We start from the raw sequence: 21,187 nt of genomic DNA on the forward strand, positions 1-21,187 counted from the left end.
AACTTTTAGTATATTCCCTTTTTTCCGAATTTAAGGTAATTTTCAACTCTAAAACATATTTCTTTAAGGGGTCGCAACAGGCCTGGGACTTGGCAGCCGAAAGGACTGAACTTTGCCACTTAGACAATGCCGGTACCACTCTGGTAGCTGAGGGGATCGCTCTCTGTCCCAATCCAACACCCTCCCGGAAGAAAACATTGAGATCCCATTGGCGCTGAGACCGCCCCTGTGGCCGCCGGGACTCCTCCGGTTCAGATGCAGGGCAAACCGCCACCAGCAGGAGAAGTGGATCAGAGCTGGGGAAGTGCACACCAGAGCTCTTTGGCACCCAGGCTGAACATCTCACTGACCCACCGGGCTGAACTGCAGGCTCCCACCATTTATACTGGTGGATGCTGTCTGTTATGAAGGGGAAGGAGAGGTACACTTTTATGATACAAAGTCACATGTGTTGGGTTGATAACTGATCCTGCATTTGAGAAGGTATTTTATGTTACGTTGTGTGTTGAGGGTTTTATGCTACGGCATAGGTCGACATATGCTACGGGGGTAGAAGTATAGGGAGAGAGATGTTGGGGTACTGGGAGTTCTGTTGTGTAGTGTTTATTTTGCTTTACAGTCCTCAAAGTCACTGCTGCCTACATTACCTTTGTACTTATGGGGGTCCCCTAGCCCTGGACCACCATGTTGTTGGTGAACCACTGGCGCCTTTCTGATGCCTTCCGTCTTATTATGTTATGTTATGTTAAGGGAGGATTTATAAAGCGCACAGCTACTCAAAGGGTGTCCCGGCGCTGAGACAAAAGAAAGATGCAGAATCACAATAGGAAGAAAAGTGTTGACCCTAGAAGTAGAGTGCTCAGCCTGCTTGTTGGAACAGCCAGGTTTTCAATTTCTTCCTAAAAGCCAGAATATTTGTAGTTTGCCTAAGCGGTAAAGGGAGCTTGTTCCAGGATCTGGCCACCAGAACCTGAAAAGAACGGCCCCCACAGCTGGCTTTAAAACACTTAAGTCTGCTCACCAACACCTGATGGCAACTCCTAAGGGGTCTGCCAGGAGTGTAGAATGAAATTCTTTTACGGGTGTAGAGTGCACCCATACCATGCAGAGCTTTGAAGGCCAGGACCAGAGCTTTGAAGAGTATTCTGAAGCGGACTGGTAACCAGTGCAGTTTCTTCAGATGATGGGAGATCCGGCATCTAGGACCGAGGCCCAGAACTGCCCTCGCTGCCGCGTTCCACACAACTTGCAATCTGCTGAGCAGGAACTCCGGAAGGCCCAGGTAGAGGATGTTGCCATAATCAAGCCTGGAAGTAATAAGAGCCTGTACCACTGTCTTCCTGTTAGAAATAGGTAGCAAGAACAAGAACCTGCGAAGCATTTTCAGAAGGCCAAAACAAGTGCCTACAACCGACTGTACTTGTGATTTTATGGATAGGGTCTCATCCAGTTTTACACCCAAGTTCTTTACGATCTTAACTGGTGTTTAAGGGGGGGACATATCTGGAGGCCACAATTGTTTACAGGCGTCCAGAGGGGGGGTACCGAAGAAGATGATTTCAGACTTCTCTGAATTACATTTGAGATGGTTCAGTTGGAACCAGGCAAAAGCATCTCTCAGGCACTTATTAATCTTCTCCCCATTAAACACCTCACCCTTCTTGCACGTAAACAGCAATTGGGTGTCGTCGGCATATGATATAATTACAGCCTCACAGACTTCCAACAGTGAGGCCAAGGGGGCCATATACAGGTTAAACAACACAGGGCTCAAAATGGATCCCTGAGGCACACTCAAGAGAGGTAAACCAGCAGAGAACGGGAGTGACCACACCTCTTGCTGTCTTGCCTCGAAAAAGGAGGACACCCACTTCATCACCGTTCCCCCAAACCCACACTCCTGCAATCTCCGCAGTAGGTGGTCATGGGGCACGGTGTCGAACGCCGCAGAGAGGTCAAGTAAGACCAACACCACTTTGCCCCCTTTATCAAGAGTCTCCTTAATGGAATCCGAGATCTCCAGCAATGCTGTCTCCGTGTTAAGGTTCTGACGAAAGCCAGATTGGCTTGAGTGGAACAGATTATTAGTTTCAGCAAAATTGGTGATCACTGAGTGGACATATTTCTCAATTGTCTTAGCAAAAAAGGACAGCAGAGAGATAGGTCTAATTGGTAAGAATAGTGGGATCAGTCGTTTTTTAAAATAAAGGAATCATTTTATGGCTCTTCCAGACGGCCGGAACCTGACCGCTCAGAAGTGATGCGTTCATCGCCCTGTTTACTGTGAGATCCAAAATCTCTGCCATCTCTGCTAAAAATTTAGCCGGGCACGGATCTACCGGCGATCCTGATTTAAGGCCCTTCATGATTGCCAAGGATGCTTCAAGGGACAGAGGGGGAAAAGTGAGAAGGATAGGCTTGTCCTTATCCTTCTGGGGAGCAATGCAAGGGGAGACCATTGGATCATTCTCATAATGGACGTCGAAAGAGGATTGAATTGTTGTAATCTTTGAATAGAAGAAGTTAGCTAGTTTATCAATCCAATCCGAGGCGGGAGGGAAGGCCCTCATCACAGCCCTCGGATAGGAGAAGCTTTTAACTATATTGAAGATTTCTTTGGCCTTATTTCCTGCGGACTCAATCTTAGACGCAAAAAAGCTCTTTTTGGCTAACTGTATATCCTTGTGATAGAATCTGATGGCCTCTTTATAGCTCTTTTTATCCTTAATATCAAAGTCCTTCCTCCAGACTCGCTCCCGATGTTTGCAATCCTTTCGACATTGACGCAAAGCATCATTGAACCAGGGGGCTGAGTATCTGGTGTTTTTTTAGAGAAGATCAGTTTCGGGGGAGCGAGGGCAGAAGTTCCTTGCGCAATCCATTTTCCAAGGGCCTCTGCATCCTCGTCAACATTGCCCGATAAAGATAGCGGGTGAAGATCGAGTTCATTTTTAAGGGCAGTCGGGGAGATCTTGTTGAAGGGTATGGAAGTGCAGGCTGGTCGCTTAGCCTGGGCAAAGGGCGTTTTTGTAATTTTTAACAATTTAAAACCCACCAGATAGTGGTCTAACCAAGGGAGCGGTAGGGGTGGCTCTGTCTGAATAGTGCAATTTGCAAATATTTGGTCAAGAATATGACCTCTTACATGGGTGGGGGCAAAGACCTGCGGTGCGAGATTCAGTGCTTCACCCAGCAGGATAGACTGAAGTTTCCGGTTTGTCCATGTGTACATTGAAGTCACCTAATACCACAAAGTGTTGGAATCTAGAGGAAGCGGTGCAATAGCCTCACTTAGGGACTTCAGGAAGGCCCCTGTATGCCCAGGATGTCTATAAACTAAGACTCCTACTAAGCACTGATGGGGAGACAGAATAGCTTGGAAACAGAGGCATTCCTCCCCTACAATTCCTTCTAGAGGAATACAGGAGGTCACTATGTCCACTTTACTGATGATAGCAACACCCCCTCCCTTGGTTCCTACATGGTCTTTCCTTAGGATCGAATAGCCAGGGAGAGTGCTGTGGCAATGGTTGGATTAGTTGTATCCGTCAGCCAGGTCTCTGTTAAAAAGAGGAAATCAGGACGAGACTCGTCTAACATATCATATGTATGGAGGTCATTTTTGTTTAACGAGCGACAGTTTAATAATAGATAGATAATGGGTAACCCAATTGACCCTTGTGGGTATGGGCAGTGAACAATTCAGAGTGAGGAAAAACTACAAGGGATTTAGTTTGTTTACTAAGTTGAATACATTTGATGGCATCAGTCAATAAGGTTAGTTCAAAAGAATCTAACTAAAATATATCCATAGGATAGCAATTATTTGCAATAGGGAAAAACATTAAATGTCAGAAACAAGAAGTAAACGGAAAGGTAATTGTATCTAAAAGGTATTTATCTTGAATTGATCACAGAATAATTTCATGGGGAATCAAAAACAAATAAATATGAGCAAAAAAAGTTATGAACAGATGTACGCGTGGGTATACCTTTGTTCATGAAATAACTTAGTTACACTGCTCCAAAGAAAGGAGTTGATGAATTGTTATGTACTGATTTGCTGACCCACGCCTACATCTGTTCATAACTTTTTTTGCTCATATTTATTTGTTTTTGATTCCCCATGAAATTATTCTCTGATCAATTCAAGATAAATACCTTTTAGATACAATTACCTTCCCGTGTACTTCTTGTCTCTTCTTGTTTCTGACATTGAATGTTTTTTCCCTATTCAAATAATTGTTATCTTATGGATATATTTTAGTTAGATTATTTTGAACTAACTTATTCACTGATGCCATCAAATTTATTCAACTTAGTAAACAAACTAAATCCATTGTAAGTTTTCCTCACTCTGAATAGTTTAATAATAGGGCTTTGATATAATTTCGATTCAATGGCCGGTGGTCCTGCTGCAGCCCAACCTTCTCCTGACTGTTAGAGGAAGGACATCTAATCAGGGAAGAGTTAATATCTTCCCAACTGCAGTCCTGACACAGCATGGAACCCCTATGCGTCCCTACATCTAGCCTAATATTGCATATTTGACCGTGGCCCAGAGCCCAAAGCATCTCACTATCGTAGGAAATAACCTTTTTTGATTGCCGTACGAAATCGGCAGAGTTCCCAGCCCCAGTCGCCTCCGGATCGCGGATGGGCGCAGACGGGCTTGCCTTTGGCACGCCCACTGCGCGTGTCCGCTGCGCGACCGGGTCCCCATCTGAATAAGAGGCTGTCACGTAGCCGGAAATGGCATAGGCAGAGGGAGGAGCTGCGTCCCTCCACAACGATCGGTCGCTAAGAGACCGGGGACCGGCTGAGGGTGCCAGCAAAATAGAATGTGCAAAATACGCAAGTGAAATAGTGCTAGTTAAAATAAAGAACAAAGGATACCTCGCGCTAACAGCAGTGTGTGACTACCAAGCAGATTACTGCCTCAGCACGGCCGGGTCTCTGAGTCATTTAAAAATCCACCTTATCGGAAATGGCGTAGGCAGGGGGAGGAGGTGCGTCCCTCCACAACAAATGGTCGCTAAGAGACCGTGGTGAACCAGGAACCGGCTGAGGGGGCCAGCAAAATAGAACGGTGATGGATTAAACCCAGATCTTTTGACTGGGTGTGAGTGTTTGATTGATTCAGATGCTCCGTCCATCACCACCCCCTTTTGTACAGCAAAATAGAATGTGCAAAAAACGCAAGAGAAATTGTGCCAGTTAAAATAAAGAACAGAGGATACCTCGCGCTAATAGCAGCTACCCGGTCATACCAGTCATGGAAGCTAGAATTCTGTCCTTGAATGCAAACATGCTGTAGGACCACGTCAAACGTACAGCTGTTCTACGGTACCCTAGATGCACCCCTTATTTTGTATATGGGATTCTCGGAGACTGCAAGGTGGCCCATGTGGCGACCTAATGTATGGCACATGTCCGTTAAGGACTGTTACAACTATGTAGAGACCGAGCTGCAGGCATACTTTAGGACCAATCAAGGGACCGTATCCTCTGCTGGCAGCCTCTGGGCAGCCAGTAATCCCATGATTAGGGGTTCAGTGAAAGGGAACATCTGGGGTAAGGAGAAGGATAAGCTCGAGCACAACGCGACTCTTGAGACTGGAATCCTTGCCTTGAAGTGCTGAGTTCTTGCTGAGACGTGTGTTCACCAGTTAACGGTAGCACAAGCGACACTGCAACAGGTCTCCCTGGAGGAGGCCCAGCAATGTTGGAGGGCTGCAACCTGAAGGGTCTATGAGCGTGGGAACAAAACTGGGATACTCCTCTATTGTCTGGCAGCCTCCAGAGTGGTCCAGTGTATTAGAGATGCAGAGGGCTACCCCAGATCCCACACTACCAACATTCTGTGGATGTTGTTTGCCGACTTCTACCATGAGTTGTAGGCCCCCAGACCCTGACCTCTGTAGGAGATGGTGCATCTGCTGCTGGCTGAGATCCCTATCCTGTTGATTCCCCACACACTGGCCTTTAGATACCAAACTCCAATTTTCTATCTGCTCCCAATTGGAAGTCACACGTGTAAGATGTTACAAGGAGGCTCCAATGCTAACCTATGGGAGAGATAGGCCTTGCTGGAGTGAAAAACGAATTTAGCAGATATTTCACTACCGGACATGAAAAACTCAAAAGTACATGTCCTACTTTTCAAGTACACTGCACCTTGCCCATGGGGCAACCTAAGGCCTACCTCAGGGCTGCCTTACATGTAACAAAAGGGGAGGTTTGGACCTACCAAGTAGGTGAATTTCCAAGAGTGACATTGCAGTTTAATACTGCACTCACAGGCTCTGCAATGGCAGGCCTGAGGCAGATTTGAAGGGCTACTCATGTGGGTAGCACAATCAGTGCTGCAGGCCTACGAGTAGCATTTGATTTACAGGCCCTGGGCTCATGTAATGCACTGCACTAGGGATTTATCAGTAAATCAAATAGACCAGTCATGGAGAATCCAAATGCCATTACATTTTAGACACAGATCACATGCACCTTAGCACTGGGCAACAGTGGTAAAGTGCAAAAATGAAAAATGAAGTTCAGCACACAGTCAAAACAGGAGGTCAGAAGCAAAAATATATGGGAAACCACACCAAAAGATGGCAGCTCTAAATGTCAGCACTTTGCGGGCCCCAAAATTAGCACAAGATAACACTCCAACAGTGGCAAGAGTCCATTTGCTGTAGTAGCTGTTCAGCAGAGCCAATTCAGAATCCCAGGGTGCCCACGCAGGTCACATACCCTCATTGGTACCCAGGGAGACGTAGTGGCTTAAGCCCTCCTCTGTGATGCCTAAGTGGATATTAGTCATACGTCATCCTCCTGGATTCCTCTGTGAACATGCAGTGTTGGTGGCAGAAACAGACAAAGTGCATCCTCCATTTTGAGATTTCTCATCACACTAGTAGATAAATTGGAAGAGAACAGTCTTGCCATATCACTTTCTAGAAGCACTCAGTGCCTAAGTAAACCTAGTGGCAGAATCAGGCTGCTGCCTCACTCAGGGAGCCACAGGTGCACTTGCAGACATAAAGGCTAAAGCAGGCCTCCACCCCTTCCCTTTCTGGGATTCCTCAGTGCACATAGGTAGAAGACCATGGGGACAAGTCTGTTTGGTGAGAACACCAGTCAGTCTTACACTACTGACAACTTTTCACACCCCTCACATGCAAGTGAATGTAATACCACTGACAACACACCACCCTCCATCCATCAGACACAATCACACAGCACCATTAGCAGGCATCACATGGAAAACATGGATTAATAACCTTATTTATTTTTTCTGAATCGATCATTATTCTAAGGTTGCTAAAAGGGGTTATTTTGCGCAGTAATAAAGTCTTATTAGTACAGAGAAACCCAACCCCTGCATTACGTCTTAAATTCTGAGTTTGTGTTTCTCCTGATCATGCACTCTTAACATACATTGCCTACCAGTAAGAATGATATGTAATCCTCGTTGTATTATGCAATGTTTTCTGTACATTGATTTATATACACTAGTATGACATTTTTACAGTATAATGTTAATGTCATGTAAAGTGCTCTGACACCTTACACTGTGATGAGTACAGCTAAGCAAAATAAAAAAAACAATTAGTAATTGCTATTTAAATCATTTTGTGTAATTACTCACATCTGCATCTGACATTCTTATAGATCATTCACAACTCATATCTATAGGGTTTGAACAAAACCTACCTACAAATCAGTTTCTCTGAGTACTTGTGTAGTCATCAAGTTGTATGCCTTTGCCCCCCCCTTCCGCCCCCCCAATACAATGGCAACTAGGTTTTAGGATCCAGATAGCTCCCAGCCAAGATGATACTGGAACAAATGGAGTGCTGATGGCCCTTTAAAACAGTCCTTTTTTTGGGGCCCTGGTGGAAGTGGAAATAAGGAAGCCCCTTCTCCACCTGCAGGTTTCTGCTCCCAACAGAAAACACACACGGTGAGGGCATTACTGAATGTGTCCTGGTATCGCCAAATTACACTAGATAACATTCAGTAAATTTTGCTGCGTCCATTCTGGATCCAGCTCAGTAGTAGCTGCCAGATTCGAGATCTGACTGGACTGCCCTAATTTCTTGCACTAGTCCTTTCACTGCTCGCTTGTTGGGGGCTACTTTTTTCTATTTGATTAAGCACTCCATGAGAGGGCATGCATTTTCCACATTTCTCCTATGTGTGTTTCCTCCACGCCCCACCCCCAGGGCTCCATGTTGCTGTCTCTTGCCTGTGTCCTTTTCTAACTCATGTGCACCATGTTGCTGTCACCCAGGTGCTTCTCCCTTTGCCGTCATGCTATTTAATTTATCAATCCATTTCGGACACATTAATCAAATAAAATAGTTCCTGCAGTATGCGCAGACGTCACGAGCTTCCAAGTCGGCATACTTTTTCTTCTGTTCATTCTGTACTGCATAAACAAAGGCCAAAAGGCATCGGCAGAGCAAATATGTCTCAAAGACGTGACCAAGTGGCGGTACCAAATAGAAATGGCACCACTCTACAGCACTAAACTCCAGCAAGGCAACAACCAAACATGTTGCCATAAATGCAACTGACTGAAAATGCCGATAAAAAAACAAGCATTGGCAAAGTCAATAGCTCTAACTTGCATTTTCAGTTATAAGCCAGACCTATTGGTTTTGCCGTTTTTAGGTCGAGGACCGTCGCACTGCGTAGCAGTGGGCTGAGTCCGAGATTTTATGTTCCTTAGAGGGGGCTTGGAACCCGCCCCTCTTCTCCATTGGCTGGCCTAGTAAATGCTGGCCAGCCATTGGAGGAGAGGGGCGTCACTCGGTCCAAGCCCCGTCTTTTTCGGATTCGGGGGTGTTTTTTTAAGCTTCTTTCTTGTTTTCTTTCTCTCTGCCTGTTTATAGTTCATTGTCTTATATTAGAAATATTGCAAGTTATGAACTGCAAGTAACAAAACGATCTCTGTGTCAGCACCAGTATTACCTACTGACCTATCTACAAATGCTGATCTTTGATCTGTATATTAAATGATGTGCTATTCAGCCGGCTCATTAGCCCTCTATGCTACTTTGAGTCAAAACTGTGACTAGACAAAGCACTCTCCAGCAAGTATATTGACCACCAGATTATTATCTGCTAAAAAGTATTGGGCACACAAAGATCTCGACTGAAGGTGCCTTAAGCCTGTAAGATATTTGAAATACTGCTTCTTTATGACCAATTAAGTGAGAACAGGTTCACTGTCACATTACTCCTTGTTCCGTCATTCATTTGGCTGCCACTAGTGCACACTTTGCCTTGTTCCCACAGCCTCCAGAGGCTGCTGTTCTGAAACATAAGTTTCCCAGTTGCAGATCCTAGAAAGAAGCAGGCCGGTTCAACACTGCAGGGTGAATGGCTGGCAGGTGCTCGGTGTAAAAGATGCACCACTCCCCTCTGCCATTTCCTCTCCAGCCATGGAATATATGTTGGTACATCTTCAGTATTGGGGTCAATCTCCAGTACTATCCTAATATGCTGAGGATGTTATGTTGTATATCCAGAAGCCTGTAGAAAATCTGACAACATAGAAGTTATAAAATTTAGATGCCACTCAGGACTTCAAATCAACTGAGATTTTCCCTTTGACGGATGCTAAGTAAGTGTTCACAGTAGCCCACCCTTTGAGGTGGAGCCCGGATAGCACCAAATACCTTGGCGTTTATTAGGTCTAGCCTAGACAGCGCTTGCGATGTCTCTTTTAAACATGCTGTATGCAGGATATGGGCAATAAGCTCCGCCCATGTTTTAATTGGCTCCTTTAACTGTCTTTTCCAAATGCTTTTGTTTATTTGGTTAACCTCTTTTTTAGTCCCTCGATAGTACCGTCTTTTCTCCTATTGTACCCTCTCCTATCTGCTGCCCCTGTTACATGTGTTGTTATGCTTTCTTATAGTGTGGGTCACCAAAACCTTTAAAATAAAGTGCAGTATGCCAAGCTTGTTGTGCATTTTTGTTCACATGGCGCTGTTTTCTGAGGGCGCCTGTTTTGGCCTCCATCTCCCAACACCCTTCCGCTTTGCAGCTTATCCCCTCACCCTACCACCTCCCTCATCGCTGCTTGACGTTTCCTTGTTACAGGCGGTTGCTCACATTGTACCCTGTGACCACTGTCGGCCACATAATACGTAAATGCTTACATTACTGAAAGTTTGAGCTAATGTCGGTTCAAATAATAATGCAACGCCAATAGCTCAAACTTACACTAATGTGAGACCTATTGCATTGAAAATGCTTATATTACTAGGGACTTCGCTGAGTTAATTACGTGTAATTTTTGAGCCGTCCTTTAGTCTTTAGGAGGTGTAGCTAAACACTGGATACAATTACTGATTTCCATGTTGGCTCGCATCTCCCTTACCAAAATGATGATGTTGTTGTTGTTATCAAACATTCCTGCAGATATACCTTTGGAGGGCAGTTAAGGCACATACCCATTTAATTGACCTTAAGGAGAGGTAAGCAGCACAGAGTGCAATGGGCGTGCCATGAGAGATGTCCGTCTCTCTGTCCTCCTCTTTATATATTGTGCACAGGCACACCATATGAAAGATTGGTGGACCACACAAACAACACCGATAAATGCGGTTATTAAATACACAATAGTACGTCCCAGATCACTCTTGGTTAATCTATGGGTGGTCTTCTTTTAAGGCAGATGACGTTGATGTTGCTGGGATGACATGCAAAGCATGGTGGGAACTGCTGCGATATTGCAGCTGTGTGATGCCTTGATCCAATTCCGACCAGTGTTAAGCAACCCGCTGCTCCCACCTATACTGGAGAAACTCTCTGTGAAATTTTGAGTACTGTAGGCGTAACAAAGCTTGCTGGCCTCTTCTGTAACAGGATATGTATTGGCTTTTGCAATTTTCTTTTTTTTTTCTTTTAATTTTTCAAAAACCTTTATTGGGAAAAATTGCACATGCACAGTTACAGAATTCCACAGTAGCAAAGGATCAAGTACATCAATACAATGCAGCTCAGTAGAGGCAATCGCAAACTTGTGACACTTGAAGACAATGTCAGGAATAGTTGTCATATAAGCACTAGAGAGATGAAAACATCAAAGGGGAAACAGCTCATGGACTTACACCGGCGGGGAGCGCGGGAGAAGTCACAGGATGCTGGGAATCATAGCTTGAAAGGTAGGTGACAAGTGGGCCCCATATGCCAATTGGGCGAGACTTGGCTGGTAGAAGGTTCCAGAACTCAGACAGGAGGGTTTGGCAACGGGACGCATCCTCGAGCCAGAGGGCTACCTTAGGCGCAGGCCTGCGACCCTAGCACATGGAAACCCTACGCAGCGCGAGGACCAGCAGCATAGCAGTCAAGCAACCAGAGGCATCCGGGCAAAATTTAACGAAGCCTAAGAGGCAAAGCACGGGGTCAGGTTGAAGCGGTGACAAGGTAATTTCCGAGATAATAGCGTAGACCTCACGCCAGTATGCCGAGACCCGGGGGCACAGCCAGGCGAGATGAGAAAAATCAGCCGCGGGTGCGGAGCAGCGCTTGGCTTTTGCGATTGTAAGTTTAAAGGAAGTGGTATGCCGTCAGCGATCCTGTTTTGCTACTAACCTTGATCTGCTGCTAAAATAATGTTTCACAGAGGTTCCCAACCCCCCTGATGTATTTGTTCTTCACTAAGTTTATACAGCGCTGCAGTGTGTAAATCCGTGTCCTTTCTATACTCTGAGGTCGCTACTGAAACTCCCCTTACAGAGTAGGCATGAGTGGGAGGTGGAGTTGATATATTAGCAACAACTGCTGCGCGCTCAAGTTAAGGACCCACCTTGCAGACATAAACTGATTCAATCTAAGGTTGTACATCAGTGTTGGTATACCCCACAGCGATTAGCAAAATGTACCCCAAATAGTTTAGTAGAATGTAATAAGCTGGGGATGATTAACTCACTTTTATTCCCTTGTGGCATGGTCGTGTCCCAAAGCAATCAGACATTGGGCCAAGATGTTTGTGTTGGTAGGTGATACGGTGGAGTCCCGCAGCCCCATTCCCCATTAGCATTGGGGGGTCTACAGATGAACTCCCGACAATATCCCAGCGCTTTGTCTCCACGGCATTGGTGCTATCCAAAAGATGTGTTGCTATGTACCGGATGCAGAGGATGGCGCCTAAGACAGAACAATGACTCCAAGACATGAGATATTGTAGAGATCAAATTGAAATATATTTGAAGAAATACATTCCAAAGCTCGGCCAAAAGACTTTTGGGACCACTCCGTTCTTATCTGAGTCGACAAGAAGATACTGATGTTCTTTAGGTTACCTAACCACCTTATAGATGGTACTAGTGATTCAGGGTTAATGAGTTTTTGTGCTGTTGGTTTTCTTTTAACATAGCTGCTTCTGTGGATTTAGAACTGTGGGGTCTGCTCAGTCCGTTGTATGCATCATGTCTCTGGCCCGTATAATATTTGTTAGGTGTTGCAGTCACTTCCTGTAAACTGTTAGGAACTACTAATCATGTTTTAATTTTTTTTTTAAAAAAGGTGGTCCAGTGCCGTCTTTTGAAGGGAAACTGTCGCATTTGGTTAGCGTGTCTCTGCAAGGGATTAGGACGTTTTGGTTAGCAGGGGTGTGAGCATGGGTGGGTCTTATGCGGAAGACGCTTAAAATGGAAGGCTGGGTCCAGTCTGTTGTCACACCTGGCACTCCTGTCGTGGTTGAGATGGGACTATTCAAATACCCGTCAGGCCGCTGCCAGGCTTCTGTGGATGAGCTCAAATACGATTTAATGAGCTGGCGGATTCAGATTGTTAAATACTAGCAGAGGGAAATACTGGGACGTCATTAAATGATAAAAAAAACATGTTAAGTTGCATAAAATATGATTCAGCTTTTTGCTTTAATTGTAGGACCAACCAGCTGGGCATGTTTGGGAGGAAAGAGTTTGAGCAGCTAGCCCCATTGGTGGACAGTTTCAGCTTCATGACTTATGACTACTCCTCACCCGAAAGGTAAGTTTGCAGGAATTTGAATTTGAATTTACAACAATTTATATAGCGCACTTATACCATGCGGTTTCATGGCGCTAGGAGGTCGCTTAGCCAGAGGTGAGTTTTAGGGGAAGCAGGATGCTAGGATGGAAAAGCACGGGAAAAAAGAAAGGCCTTGAGTGCTCTACGGAAATCAGAGTAGGAGGGGATGGATCTAATATGGAAGGGGAGAGAGTTCCAAAAAGTAGGAGCAAGAACCCTGAATTTCAGGCCCCCGGATTTCTTTTTCTTGAACCGGGGGACAGAAAGCAAAAATTTAGTAGAGGAGCAGAGTTCTCTATTGGGGCAACAGGTACTGATGGCGGAGGAAATGAAGTCCGGGGCAGTCCCCGCCAAGGCCTGAAAAGTGGTGCATCCCAATTTAAAGAGAGCCCGCTCTTTGATAGGGAGCCAATGAAGGGATTGGAGAAGGGGAGTGACGTGATGGCATCTGGATAGGCCATGGATCAGGCGAGCGACCTGATTCTGGACTAGCTGGAGACGGTGGAAAGCATATGCGGGAGCTCCATTATATACAATGTTCCCATAATCCAGCCAGGACAGAACCATCGCCATCAGGATAAGTTTAAGGGCAGGAACAGAGAAGAACCGCGAAGGGCAAAAAAACAAGAGGAAATAACAGAATTGATCTGAGTGTGGGGGGTGAGGTGCTTGTTGAGTAAGATGCCTAGAGTTTTTACGGAAAGAGAGGGAGTGGGGGAAGTACCCAGGGAAGGGGGCCAAAAACTGGGGGACCAGGGACTGGGGGTGCTACCAGTAACAACAATGCATGATATGTTTGGATCCCAGGTGGCTTCGAAGTTCAAGCTGTCACTCTTTGTTGAATATTGAGGAGGTTTGAGTGGAAGCTCAGATATTTGTGGCTGGGTTAGAAAGTCCTTTAAGAGCCCCGTCTTTTATTCATAGAGTTGCACATTAGCTGTTTGAATATCAAGGAACAAAGTGGCAGGCTAGTACAGAAATTGTATGAGCCACGTATATGTAAACTTTGCATCACCTGTGGAACCATGGTATAAATCATAATAAAATAAAGAGTTCTCACGACTACTATATTAAAAAAATATCACAAACATCTAGAGCTCCACCATCTGAATAAGTTTAAAATTCACTGAGTCTATGTGGTCTAAAGATTTTTTAGTTGTTATACTTCACATATGAAACTTGGGTTTAGGTTCCTTGGAAAACACTATTGAGCGATTTGAGAGGAAGCAGAAACGTTTCTTCTTCTAACCCACAAATACCCCAGAGTCCAGAGTTTGCCTGGGTACTGAGCACACAGATTTGCTAAAGATTGCCGCTTTCTGCCTTATGACTTGGGAGGCTGAGCATGTGCATGGAGTTGGCCAGCCCCAGCCATCACACTCAGATACAGGGGTGTGGAAGGGAGCTCAAGAAGTGCCCATGATCGGTAGATCTGGGGTTTCAAGGTGGAACATCCACCTGCTGTGAAGCCACACAATCAGGGCCACAGAGAGGGCGTGGTGGGGGACTCCTCTACTGACTCCACCTTTTACCATCCTGTCATAGGCAAGGGCAGGCTCAGCAATCTCGCTGACGTCACCCCAGCCTGAGATAAGATGGGATAAGGTGGAGTCAGAAGCAAAGCAGGTACCATTACCTCTACTCCCTCTTCTGGCAGGGTATCACAACTCTATTCCTGAAGAGAGACCAACATTTAGACTGCAGAGTTTTTGTATGCAAAGGATTGCCTGCAAAAGGCTGTGCAAATGCACATTAGGCCAGCTCTGCTCTTCGCTGAGGGGGAATGGCAGGCAGAAGTGGCAGACAGCTCATTGTAGAATTTAATGAACACTAATGGCTTGTCGCATAAATGGTCTGGCACAGCCCTAAGACCCTTGTAGGGGAACTGCAGCAGACTGGTAGTCCCGCCATGAGTACCAGGTACAGCCTGTGCCCAAATGTCATTACTTATGCCCAAAGCCAATGGGTAGGGCCAACGGCCTTGCCAAGTACTAACTGTGGTTAGGGGTACAGATCATGGCAAAAGACAACAAAAGTGTGTCTATTGCCAGGCGTGCATTGCTGCTGTCTGGGCTTAATGGGGCCCGGGGCACTGGACATAATAACTGGCCAAACCACACCTTGGACTGCACGCTCCCTAGAGACTGTGGTACAGCCCAGTGACATGCTTTACACCCTGTGCTGGGACAGTGGGGCACTTGACACAGTCATGACATGTTGTTCCCAGCTTTAACGCCAAGTTATGCGCCTTATTTCCACTGGGCGTATGGTATGGATGTAGGCCTAGCCTTGTGCCTGACTGGTACAGATGCAGGCTATGCACAGAGTGTATTACGGACTCTGTCACTGAGGCGGAGTGTGGCGGAGGGCCACACACTTCACCAGGTTGTACCGGGGTCCAAAGTGGTAGTCACAGAGGAGGATTCAAGACTACAGCCTTTGACTACTGTGCGGAGTTTCAGTGTATGCCCAGAGGAACTGAAGGCAGAGGAACACACTCATTCTTAGAAGTCGTTTAAGGATGTCATTACAACCCCCAAAGAATTCACCCAAAAAACTTTTAGCAAGGGACGCTATGGTTAGGTTTTAAGATCCCAATCTAAAGTGAGATATTAAAAACACATTACAGTTACCTTAAATAAACTTCTAATAAAGAAAGGTTTGTTACAATGGAGAGCCTAAAAGCGACTGAAATCACCAGTTCTGGTTAATTATGCAACCATAACACTCCAGCCCCAAATGGCCGATTTGTGATATCATAATTTTACATGACACCACAATACTAATATCATTATTGGCATGATATCCCTGATATAACACACTATTGCACTTTTCCAAATCTTTTTGCCGCCAGTCGATATATGGCCCTACTTTTCTGTGTGATCTCAGTGACATTAGCTGGTGACAGTGCTACTGCAGCCTTAATGATACATTTATTTTTGGTGTGGATATTTATTATATATTGTGGAAAGGACCTCTTTTGGACATGGTTAGCCTCCACTTTTTGCCGGGAAAAATATGTGATTTTAACTGGAAGTGCACAGGGTCCTTGCCAACCAGATCCCCTATGCCAGATCTCCTTTCCTAAACTGTACCTTTTGTTTCCACAATTAATACCCCTTTAGCTCACATGTAATTCCCTAGTGAAAGGTACCCCAGGCACAGAGAGCCTTGTGGGTAGAGGGCTCCTAAGGGCTGCAGCACAAATTGTGCCACCCTAAGGTACCCCTCACCAAGCACATGCACCTACACTGCAACCTGCACTTCTTGGTGCAGACAAAACTGAACAGTCAACATGGCACACATCCCTGTGTGCCATGCCCACAGACACAACACGAGTTATAGGTAAGACAACCCTCTAGCAGGCTATAGCTCTAAGTCAGGGTGGACTTTATCTCCTGTGAGGGCATATCTGCAAGTGCAGATATACCCCTCCAATAACCTTGTTGATTCCTGGATATTGTAAGTTATCAGGGAAGCCATAGTGAGTACACAGGCTAATCATTACGGGTTTCCCAGCTCCATGATGGCTTCATTGATGTGAGAGAGGTTTGGTAGCAAACATCCCAGCATAATAAACCAGCACTGATTCCAGCATCAACTGTATTAAAAATTACACACTGAGGACCCTTAGAGAGATCCCTTGAAACCTACCAATCCCTAGTGTGTTCACCTGCTACCACCAGTTAGGGTTCTGAGCTCACTCTGAGGTAGAGAACAATGACTTTCCTGGGTGCAGGTGTTCATACCTTGAGGTTCCGTGACAATTGTAAGTGGTGTTTTCGACTCGCACGAATATGGTCGAGTCTGGTATCTATGAACCGCAAATGACGACTTTAGTAAGTGTGCGCAGTTTCGCTGTGCTAACTTAAACCGTTCGTTTGTTATGTGGGTTTTTCATCTGTACCCACGGGTTCCATCTTAGATACGGCATCCATTTTGTCTCTTGCCCTCAAGTAGCCAGCGAACGGACGATGTCCGCTTCGCGACCCTGGGACTCCCAAGATATTTGCGGAAGACACATGTTCTTTGTAAGTGTCTTTATGACGAGGGGGATGATACTGTAAGGCAGATGGCCCCGCTCGAGGCTCATCTTGCCGTGCCGGTTTATTGTCTCAGCCGTGCATCTCATTAGGCACGTCCCTTTGATGCCTGTATCTCGTGTTTCCCGATACCTCCCCTTTTACACCCTTTCCGATCTCCCCACTGTCTCCGTCTTCCTCTGCACCTGTCTTTGTTCCTATTACGATCTGTTTTACTGCCGATTGGAATGCACTAATGTTGGGAAGATGGGTTTTTACAGTTGGGAACCACCAAATGTTTCCGCACTTATGTTCCGGACCTTATGTGTATCAAAGTGACCAAAGCGACCCCTCTGGGGGATAATTGTGGGAACCGGGTTGTAAACCTTTGTGTACCATGTTGTCCTATGGGTAAAAACTGTATAAAAGGAGCGATCCACAGAACCAATTTGAAGCAGTCTCCCCAAGTTGCACGTGTTGTACTTGTCGTGACTTCTGTGTTCCCTGCAGTAAATAAACCTTGAATCTTTGACGCCGAAGGAAGTGTCCAGTGTCTCTGTCATTCGTACGCCGGAGCAGGTTACCCACGAAGGTTTCAGGTGTTGTGCCCTGGCACCGCTGGGTCTTAAAGAGCCCAGTCCTTCAGTTGGCGCCCAACGTGGGGCTGCATCAGTGGTACCGGTCCAAGCCCGACGATCTTGAGGAACTTCGTGTGAAATCTCCGAGGGAAGGTGCACTCCCCTTCATCGATCCTGTTGTCGAAACAAGTGGCCCGAAGACTTTTCCCGCGAAGATTCCCGCCTCCTGACGGCTGCGACGGACTGCTGCCCTGACTGTAGACCTGTTTTGGCGCCTGGCGTAGACCTTGGTATAGCGAGACGATTGACGGGCCTTCCTGGAGACGCCATCGATCTTTGAGTTAAGTATTTGTGGGTCGCTCCCAGAGTTCTTGGTTGTTGACACTTTAGCGAGTGTTTTTGTTGTGGACGCTGTGTGAGTGTTTTTGTCGGTGACACTTTGCTAGCGTACTTTGTTGTGTTATTTGACGACTGCAGCCGCCAAAAACCGAGGGTATTAGCTCTTTGCTGGGACTTGGTAAATCCCGTAACCCTTGAAGTTTGTGGAACTCGGCTAGTGTGCAAGATGCCTGGTCGTAGTACTTTGTTTAGTTGTTTCAGACCTTGTGGTGTGGATTCCCGACTGGAGGACTCGTGTCCGATACCTCCGGTTGGAACTCCGACTTATGAACTGTACAGTAAACATGGGCTAGGCCCGATTACTTTTAATGAATACTGGATCAAATACACGAAGAAGGACGGTGACCTTCGCTGGCCACCACATGGTAGCTTCGAGGCCCCGATCTTAGATAATCTAGAGGTTAAATTGTTCGAAAGAAAGTCTAGGCCGGCCATGTTTGATGCCTTTCGGTTGTGGCGTAAAGAAGCCCGACAGAAAGAAATCAGACAGACTAAACGAAATCAGCGAGATAATGTTGCTACCATTGTAAAGAAAGCAGAGCAATTTCAGCGCGATAAGGAGGTTAAGGATAAGGAAGTGTTTGACAGATTACAGCGTATGACTATAGATAAGTGCTATCCTGCTTTGCCTACGGAGTCGGACAAGAAGGATGAGACAGTTGAGGATCCTTTAATGTCCTATCTTATGAAGTCGCCACCTCCGTATGTACAGGGTACCACAGCCCCTGTGATTCCCCCTGTACCTGTTCCTGCACCTATTCTTCCTTTGCCTGTTCCTCAACCTGCACCCGTTCTTCCGACCGTTCCTGCTCCTTTGGCTGTTGCTATTCCTACTGCTCCTCCGCTTCCACATACTCCTGCTCACGCTACTGCTCCTGTTCTGTTAACTCCTGCTGTTGCTACTGTCTCTACTCCTTCACTCGTTAGTCCTGTGTCCTATACTTCTCCCTCTACTCGTAGTTGTAATTCTCCTCTTGCGGCTAGCTTCTTTCATTCGCTCGGACCTGTTCTTGGGTCCGCTGGTTCCGATGGTCCTCAGAGACGTAGTCAGCTTCCTGGTAACAGGGAACGCGCTTCGCTATATAATATGGCGATGGGTTGGATGGCAAATCCTCTTAGAAATCCACCCCGTATTGTACTCGACACATTTTGTCAATTCAATATACCAACCCAGAGATTTGTGTTCGAGGAAATGTGTAAGGTCCTTCGCGATCAGATATCTGCTGATGCACCTGACGAGGTGTTGACCGCTTTGTCTGATCTTCAGCTTCAGTTCTCGAATGGACTGATAGTGGATACCAACGTTCGACGTGCTGTTGAGCGATTGCTATCTCTCCGTCCCACTCCGATACCCCAAGCCTTGTTTGTTGAGGATATTGAAAGACAGCCAGATGAGTCTGGTCAATTTCCTATGCGCGAAGTTCCACCGGTTTGGATGCCACCTAATCCTAATGCTGCTCCTCCGACACTGGGGCATTTCCAGAGAGTATGGATACATCTCCCATGGAAACGCTCGGAAGTGTTACAGGTGAAGCAATCTTTGCCTGACCCTCGCAAAAATCCTACAGGGTATTACAAAGAATTATCGCAGCTCGTAGACGCTACGATAATGAATCTTGCTGATATCGATATGCTGTTTGGTAATGTTGTACCGCAACCGGTATGGGCTAAGATTCGTCAGGAAAATCATGCAAATGAATTAGGTGGTGATTGGGCGGCCATTATAGCGGCGGATGGGTTGCAAACTGGTGGTGCTAAACCCGACCAGCTGATTACTGCTCTCCCTCAAAGAATAATCACGTTAATGAAAACTCTTATGCCAGCTATGAGAGTGAACTGGGACAAATTGTCAGCTTGTAAGCAAAAGAAGGACGAGAGTGTTTCCGACTTCTTTACGAGGTTCGAGGAAGCATTCATTGACCATAGTGGACAGGATATGGGTACCGAGGGTGGACAGCGATTGTTTGTGGATAAATTTGTTTCGAACTTATTGCCCGATTTGAGCAACAAATTAAAGAATTCGGAAAGTGCATGGGCCGTTTCTACCTCAGCTCAGATATTGGCTACAGCGCAATATTATGAGAATAGAGAGAAAGAAGAGAACGACCGTGCTGATAAAAAGACGAAAGAGCTAAAAACTAAAGTGCTGCTGCAACAAGCGTATCCTCCGCGTTCAAATCAGAATGCATCCCAACAGAATAGATCGCAGTCGCAATCAAATCGATCGCAGCCGCGTAATGACTCCTCCTCCCAAAGATCATCGTTAGGGTACAATCAATGTGCTTATTGTAGACAGGAGGGTCATATCAAATTCAATTGTCCTGTTCTAAACTAACGTAATAGTGGTAACTCATCTAGAGGAGGTCGTGGTGGTTCGCAGCAGGCACCACGTGGTAGAGGTCGTGGAGCTCAGAATGATCGCTCAGATAACTCATCAAATTCCGATAATTGTTTTGATCAACGTGGATCGTCGCAAGGACGATCTGCGCAGTACAATGTAGACGATTATTACGTCGATCAGGGAACTGACGACAGTCATTACTAGGACAGCCATAGACAAGGAGAGGGAGTGGTATCAGTTCCGGTTGATCAGAGAGGGCCTTACGTCGCAGTTGCTACATCGGGCGTCGTTGAGCCTTTTCTGTTGGACACTGGTGCAGCGAAAAGTTCCATTAAGCATTCGAAACTCCCTGGCGCACCTTTGTCTGGCTTAACAAATGTTTCCGTTGGATTCTCTGGCGCCCCCGTTAGCAATCCAGTTTCGCGCCCTTTGCCCCTTACAATTGGGCCTCGTGAGCTAGAAGCTCCGTTGATTTTAACCACGGGTTGTGGTGAAAATCTTTTGGGCCTGGATCTGCTTAAACGTTTGTATGCGACTTTGTATTGTTCTCCTGCGGGGGTAAAGCTTACGCTGGGAGAGAGGGTTGTCTCTCCCATGTACTTGTCTCTCGATAAGCTTCCACCGGAATTGAGTTCTCTTCCTGCGTCTTTGTGGGCAACAGGTCCCAATGATGTGGGCCTACTTGATATCTCACCTTATGTTGTTCAGCTGAAATCTAATGTGCGGTTGCCACGTATTCCCCAATATCGTATCTCCCTCGATGGTGAACGAGCATTGTTAGCGATCATCTATGATTTGATCGAGAAAGATGT

At 46.1% G+C, this 21,187-nt stretch overlaps 1 protein-coding gene across 1 annotated transcript in view; it reads left to right on the plus strand.

Moving 5' to 3' along the window:
- Positions 1-21,187, plus strand: part of CHID1 (chitinase domain containing 1) — a 1,807,841-nt gene that overhangs the window by 853,642 nt on the left and 933,012 nt on the right. Inside the window, exon 9 of the mRNA XM_086957742.1 lies at positions 12,913-13,014. Coding sequence (XP_086813868.1) covers positions 12,913-13,014 — 102 coding nt within the window. The remainder of the gene's footprint in view (positions 1-12,912; positions 13,015-21,187) is intronic.

Source organism: Lissotriton vulgaris, chromosome 2_1 (genome assembly GCF_964263255.1).
Source record: "Lissotriton vulgaris chromosome 2_1, aLisVul1.2, whole genome shotgun sequence".
NCBI lineage: Eukaryota > Metazoa > Chordata > Amphibia > Caudata > Salamandridae > Lissotriton > Lissotriton vulgaris.